Below are 7412 nucleotides of genomic sequence, written 5' to 3' on the forward strand. Positions count from 1 at the left end.
TTTTTTTTTTTTTTTTTTTGAGACAGATTCTTGCTCGTTTGCCCAGGCTGGAGTATAGTGGCGTGATCTTGGCTCACTGCAACCTCCGCCCGCCTCCCAGGCTCAAGTGATTCTCATGCCTCAGCCTCCCGAGTAGCTGGGACTACACGTGTGCACCACCACACCCAGCTGATTTTTTCTATTTTTAGTAGAGACGGTGTTTCACCATGTTGGCTAGGCTGATCTCGAACTCCTGACCTCAAGTGATCCACCTGACTCAGCCTCCCAAAAGTACTAGGATTACAGGCGTGAGCCAGTGTATCTGACTGCTTCTGTGGTTCTTTAAAGTGATAGGCTTCTCAATGTATCTTTGACTGGAAAGCCAACATGAGTACAGATTGCCCTGTCTGTTTAATGCTGTGTATTCCTTGGGGTTACACAGCTGCTTTTCGGATGCAGCTGCTTTTCGGATGCAGCTGCTTTTCAGAGCAGGGGTGTTATGGGTGTCCCTGCTGTCAGACACAGTCAAGTGGTGCCCAAAAGGGAGCCGTGTGGCAGAGGACAGGTGAGGCGCCAGCCAGAATCAGAGACCCAGCCCTCCCTGCTTGTCACACCTGGTGGGGCACCAGGGTTGTGCCAGACAGGAAAGTTACCATATTTTGAGGGTTGTGGAGAAGTGGGATGCAGGTTGTACAGATCCAGGTCATAAGGGAAGTTGGAAAGAATCAAAGTTGCTTAATACATGGCAGAGCTCCCTGAGTGGTGCCCAGATGAAGGATCAAGTGGCCCCTTAGCCTCCAGGCAGAACCAGGGCCACTGGGAGTGGCCTCCGCCATCGCCTGAGTGTGCCATGATGTGATGAAGATGGCCTGAGAAACACGTGGCAGCTGTTCTCCAGCTCCACATGCAGCTGTGCTCCAGCTCCATAGCCTGTCCAGTTAAGGAAATCAACTTGCGGGGAGGGCAGAAGAGAACCTCAGCCTAAGAAATGCATTGGCCATTGAGATAAGGCAAGGCAGTGGCATCTCCAACCCTGAGCCTAAGAACCAGCCAGCCAGCCAACCTGGGTGACTTGTAGCTCCAAGTGAACATCGTTTGACTTCCCGGGTGCTTGATGTTTGGGTCTTGAGCCTCCCCTGGCACTTGTGCACAAACATCAGTATTCTAAACATCAGTATTCAGCAGCAGCCAGCTCAGGTGGCTCATGCCAGGCCTCCCCTTCAGCTCATGACCAGCACTAGGAACCTTGTTCCTCCACTCTGGTACCTCTCTTGGTTGTATTTAAGGATACATTAGGGTTTGTTACTGAAAGAAAGGGGAGTACAATGAACATCTCTTCACGTAGAAGTTGCTAACCAGAAAGCACTAGCAGGCTGAGCACAGTGGCTCACACCTGTAATCCCAGCACTTTGGGAGGCCAAGGTGGGAGAATCACTTGAGGCCAGGAATTTGAAACCAGCTGGGCAATATAATGAGACCCTATCTCTACAAAAAATTTAAAATGAAAAAATTAGCTGGGTGTAGTGGCACACATCGGTGATTCCAGCTACTCAGGAGGCTGAGACAGGAGAATCACTTGAGCTTGGGATGTCAGGACTGCAGTGAGCTGTGATTGGGCCACTGCACTCTAGCCTGGGTGACACAGCAAGACTTCGTCTCAAAAAAAAAAAAAAGAAAAGAAAAGGCCTCCCAAAGTGCTGGGATTACATGCCTGAGCCACTGCGCCTGGTCAAGCTGACACCTCTTTAAAGTAAAGACCTTCCTGAGCAAATTAACAGAGGAACAGAAAACAGACAGCCTGAGTTGACATAACACAAAGAAGGGAGCGGCAGACAGCGGGCCTGTTGGAGGGTAGAGGGTGGGAGGAAGGGGAGGATCATGCTCACTATCTAGGTGATGCATTGATCTCTGCAGCACACCCCCACAACACACAGTCCACCTGCGTGACAGGCCTGCACGTGGACTCCCAGAACCCAAACTAAAAATCGGAAAAACAAAAGTGAAGACCTGCAGATTACCCATAAATGCTAACTTTCCTCAACTCTGGTGCCCTCATTCGAAAGAGGTCACTTGCAGCAGGGCAGCTGCAAACAACTGTGCAGGTTGGACACTGCATGTGTCCAGGAGGTGCCACACGCCTGGTTATTCACTGCACAACGTCATGTGGGCCTACAGCTGAGATGCCATGGCTTTTCAGAAACCATCCGATTCTGTGTGTGGTCATCAGTTTAACAGCCAGACTGTGCTTATGTTCCCTCTGCTAGCCAGGATCCATGCCCTGGCAGAGTTATTGTCCCAGTGAGAGCTCTTTCCATCCTGCATTCACCCCAGCTGTCACCGTTACTCCGTCCTCACTCTTCTCCAGCTTCTTGCTTTCTTCACAGAATTGAAAGGGAGAGCCACATTAGAAAATACAAAATAAAACCAAGCAGCGAGGAGCTGAGCTTTCACACAAGGGATCGAGGTGCCTGAAGGATGGCCCATTTACCCCAAGTCTCCCTTTCAGGCACAGGGACAAGCTTTCCTCAAAAAACTACAGTCCTAGGGATAGAATAACTCAAGTCCATATACACAGTTATTAGGACAGATGTCTCTTAATTATTCATGTATTTAAAAAGGGAATCATGAGCCGGGTGTGGTGGCACCTGTGGTCCCTGCCACTCAGGAGGCTGAGGCAAGAGGATCACCCAGCCCAGGAGGTTGAGGCTGCTGTGCACTGTGATCACGCCTGTGAACAGCCACTGTGCTGCAGCGTGGGTGACATAGCAACAGCCCCATCTCTAAAAAAAAAAAAAAATTTTTAAGCAAAATACGAGTTCGGAAGCTGATGGGACACCCCAGTCAGAAGAAATGTTCAAATTTTTATGGCACATTTTGTAATGAATGGCTTGGAGTTTTGTTCTTCTATTTTGTAGCCATTGTTTGAAGTGTGAAAGGAGTAGATTGCCCTGGATTTTTATTTTATCTTATTCGGGAGAGGAAATCAATGTGGTGCTTTAAAACTCTGACATGGCATTTTAAGCATTCTGGCGGGAATTCTCAAAGAAGCTCATGCTGCTGCTTGCCCTTTGATTCCTCCGCCTTCAGCAACATCCCAGGCCTCCCTGAGTGGCTACAGGGACCCAGAATAGGAGGCATGCCCTGTTTCTTCCTTCCCACATGACACTTTCATGTTCAGGCTTCTATTAAAAATGGCAGCCTAGGGAGAGGTTGATTCTTGATGGTTAAGATTCTCACACCCCGCAGTTAGAGTCACGAACCCGGACACCGCCACCACCTTGCTCAGTGCCGTGTTTGGTTCTGCAGGGTCCTCCCCGCCATCATCTCAGAATGCCACGCTGCCTTCCTCGAGTGCCTGGCCGCTCAGTGCCTCCGGCTACAGTAGCTCTTTCAGCAGCATTGCATCCGCACCTAGCGTTGCAGGTACGCGCCTAGCCTCTAGACTTGCAGGTAGCATTTTCTTTCTTTCCCCAAACAAAACTTTGACAGGCCCCAGCTTTTCCTATTGGCTCTTCACTCACTCCCTGAGCTGGGAGGCCGTGTGGCATGATAGAGGATGGGTGGGGGCCTTGCCCAGGCACAGTGGGCACCTTGGGCACATCAGCTTGCACACACATGGAAGTGGTGACATCTTCTCCATACAAGTGTGTGGGCCCATTGCCTTTTCTCTTCCTTTCCCCCATGGCCACAAGACAAGGGGTATGCAAGGTTTTGAAAACTTAGAGGCAAAACACTTCTGGGAATTTGCAGTTACTTGAGTTTGCCAGGGGCTTGACTTGGTGTTTCTTTACCTATCACACAGTCTGCTGGTGTTAGAGAGCACTCTGTGTGGCTCCCCAAACACAGCGGTGTTTGTCTCAAGACTGCGTATTCTCCATCTCTCTGCCTTTCTAGGTAAACTGTCAGACATTAAATCGACGTGGTCCTCTGGCCCTGCCTCCCACACGCAAGCCTCTCTGTCTCATGAACTGTGGAAGGTGCCCAGAAACACTACTGCACCCACGAGGCCACCTCCAGGGTTAACCAATCCCAAGCCCTCCTCCACCTGGGGTGCCAGCCCCCTCGGCTGGACCAGCTCCTACTCCTCAGGTAAGCTTCATGCTCCTCGTGTTCCAATGGGGGCCTTACCTTTTTGGGGATGTGCTTATCACTTCGTCCTGTACCTCCTTTGTAAGGACCCCTGCCTCTAACTCTGGAGCCTGGGAGGGCTTAGGAAGGCACCAGGGCCACCCTAGATGTCCAGGGCATTAGCTGGGTGAGCCTGGTGTTTTTAGCATCAGCCTAGGTGTGCCAGCACACAGCAGGTTTGCTCTGGGCCAAGAGGTCCCAGGCGGTTCCAGCACCCATTGAGGGCCCACACTGGCCACCTCCATCCTCAGGAGTGCAGCTGCCCCGCACTGGGTCATTAGAGGCCCGCACAGTCCTTTAGGCTGTCTGCCCCCATGAGCCCCCATCGCACAGGGATCTGGATTTCTGCTTTTTATATTTGCTTCTCCACAAGATGTCACTGAGACATAAGGCTTTTCCAGACCCAAAACAAAACAAACCCCACCAGTTTGAAAACACAACTCTCATAATATTGCAGCTTCTCTCAGGTGCTTCATGTCGAACCTCAGAGATGAGAAAAATGTACTGGGAATTGAAGAAACTGAAGACTTAAACCAATGTGGGCAACAAAGCGAGACCCCATCTCCACAAAAAAATTGAAAAAAAGTGGGGCGTAGTGGCACATACCTGTGATCCCAACTGCTGGGGAGGCTGAGATGGGAGAACAACTCAAGCCCAGGAGATTGAGGCTACAGTGAGCTATGCTTGAGCCACTTGCACTCCAGCCTGGGTGACAGAGTGAGACCCTGTCTCTAAAAAAATAATAGTAATAAATAACAAAATTTTTAAAATCAGCCACAGATAGTGTATTCATCCAGTTTCACACTGCTGATGAAGACATACCCGAGACTGGGCAATTTACAAAAGAAAGAGGTTTATTAGACTCACAGTTCCACGTGACTGGGGAGGCCTCACATTCCTGGCAGAAGGTGAAAGGCATGTCTCACATGGTTGCAGACAAGGAGAGAGAGAGCTTGTGCAGGGAAACTCCCATTTTTAAAACCATCAGATCTCATGAGACTTATTCACTATCATGAAAACAGTATGGAAAAGACCTTCCCCCATAATTCAGTTACCTCCCACTGGGCTCCCTCCACGAAACATGGGAATTGTGGGAGTTACAATTCAAGATGAGATTTGGGTAGGGACACAGCCACACCGTATCATTCTGCCTCTGACCCCTCCCAAATCTCATGTCCTCACATTTCAAAACCAATTATGCCTTCCCAGCAGTTCCCCAAAGTCTTCATTTCAGCATTAACTCAGAAGTCCACAGTCCAAAGTCTGTCTGAGATAAGGCAAGTCCCTTCCACCTACAAGCCTGTAAAATCAAAAGCAAGTTAGTTACTTCCTAGATACAATGGGGGTACAGGCATTGGGTAAATACAGTCATTCCAAATGGGAGAAATAGGCCAAAACAAAGGGGCTACAGATCCCATGCAAGACTGAAATGCAGCAGGACAGTCAAATCTTAAAGCTCCAAAATGATCTTCTTTGACTTCATGTCTCACATCTGGGTCATGCTTAGGCAAGAGGTTGGTTGCCATGGTATTGGGCAGCTCTTCAGGGTACAGCCTCCCTCTTGGCTGCCTTCACGTGCTGATATTGAGTGTCTGCGGCTTTTCCAGACACACGGTGCAAGCTGTCAGTGGATCTACCATTCTGGGGTCTAGAGGACGGTGACCACCTTCTCACAGCTGTACTAGGTGGTGCCCCAGCAGGGACTTTGTGTGGGGGCTCCACCCCCACATTTCCCTTCCACACTGCCCTAGCAGAGGTTCTCCATGAGAGCCCTGCCCCTGCAGCAAACTATCGTCTGAACATCCAGGCATTTCCATGCATCCTCCGAAATCTAGGTGGAGGTTCCCAAACCTCAGTTCTTCACTTCTGTACACCCAGAGTCTCAACACCATGTGGAAGCTGCCAAGGCTTGGAGATTGCACCCTCTGAAGCCATGGCCCAGGCTGTACCTTGGCCCCTTTTAGTCACAGCCAGAGCAGGTGGGACACAGGGCACCAAATTCTTAAACTGCACACAGCGTGTGGACCCTGGGCCTGGCCTATGAAGCCATTTTTTCCTTGTAGGCCTCTGAGCCTGTGCTGGGAGGGGCTTCTATGAAGACCTCTTACATGCTCTAGAAACAGTCTCCATTTTCCCCATTGTCTTGGGGATTAACATGCAGCTCCTCGTTACTTAGGCAAATTTCTGCACCCTGCTTGAATTTTTCCTCAGAAAATGGGATTTCCTTTTTTTTTTTTGAGATAGAGTTTCACTCTTGTCACCCAGACTGGAGTACAATGGCGTGATCTCGGCACACTGCCACCTCTGCCTCCCAGGTTCAAGCAATTCTCCTGCCTCAGCCTCCTGAGTAGCTGGGATTACAGTCATTCACCACCAGGCCCAGCTAATTTTTGTATTTTTAGTAGAGATGGGGTTTCACCATGTTGGCCAGGCTGGTCTCAAACTACTGACCTCAGGTAATCCACCCATTTCAGCCTCCCAAATGCTGGGATTACAGGCGTGAGCCACCGTACCCAGCCAATTTTCTGAACTTTTATGTTCCGCTTCCCTTATAAAACTGAATGCTTTTAACAGCACCCAAGTCACCTCTTGAATGCTTTGCTGCTTAGAAATTTCTTCTGCCAGATACCCTAAATCATCTCTCTCAAGTTGAAAGTTCCACAAATCTCTAGGGCACCAGTCTCTTTGCTAAAACGACAAGAGCCACCTTTGCTCCAGTTCCCAAAAAGTTCCTCATTGTCATCTGAGACCACTTCAGCCTGGACTTTATTGTCCATATCCCTATCAGCAATTTTGTCAAAGCCATTTCACAAGTCTCTAGGAAGTTACAAACTTTCCCACATTTTCCCATCTTTTTCTGAGCCTTGAGTTCCAACCTCTGCCTGTTACCCAGTTCCAAAGTTGCTTCTGTGCAGAGACCAGCTTGATTGGGGAGACCCTAACCCAGCGGTGCTAGAGGAATTAAAGACACAGAAATATAGAGGTGTGACGTGGGATATCAGGGGTCTCACAGCCTTCAGAGCTGTGAGCCCTGAACAGAGATTTACCCACATATTCATTAACAGCAAGTCAGTCATTAGCATTGTTTTTATAGATACTAGATTAACTAAAAGTATCCCTTATGGGAAAGGAAGGGATGGGCCGAAATAAAGGGATGAGTTGGGCTAGTTATCTGCAGCAGGAGCACGTCCTTAAGGCACAGATCGCCCATGCTATTGTTTGTGGCTTAAGAATACCTTTAGGCCGGGCGCGGTGGCTCAAGCCTGTAATCCCAGCACTTTGGGAGGCCGAGACGGGCGGATCAC

The 7412-nt window shown here is 49.5% G+C and overlaps 1 protein-coding gene across 2 annotated transcripts in view; it reads left to right on the plus strand.

Annotated features, from left to right (window-relative positions):
- Nucleotides 1-7412, plus strand: part of TNRC6C (trinucleotide repeat containing 6C) — a 111428-nt gene that overhangs the window by 95642 nt on the left and 8374 nt on the right. The window contains exons 18-19 of one of the 2 annotated variants that reach the window (XM_011988095.1): nt 3286-3402; nt 3874-4068. In XM_011988095.1, the coding sequence (XP_011843485.1) occupies nt 3286-3402; nt 3874-4068 (312 nt within the window). The remainder of the gene's footprint in view (nt 1-3285; nt 3403-3873; nt 4069-7412) is intronic. The other variant, XM_011988168.1, reaches the window with a different exon arrangement.

The sequence above is a fragment of the Mandrillus leucophaeus genome, unplaced genomic scaffold, assembly GCF_000951045.1.
Source record: "Mandrillus leucophaeus isolate KB7577 unplaced genomic scaffold, Mleu.le_1.0 Scaffold1, whole genome shotgun sequence".
Lineage (NCBI taxonomy): Eukaryota > Metazoa > Chordata > Mammalia > Primates > Cercopithecidae > Mandrillus > Mandrillus leucophaeus.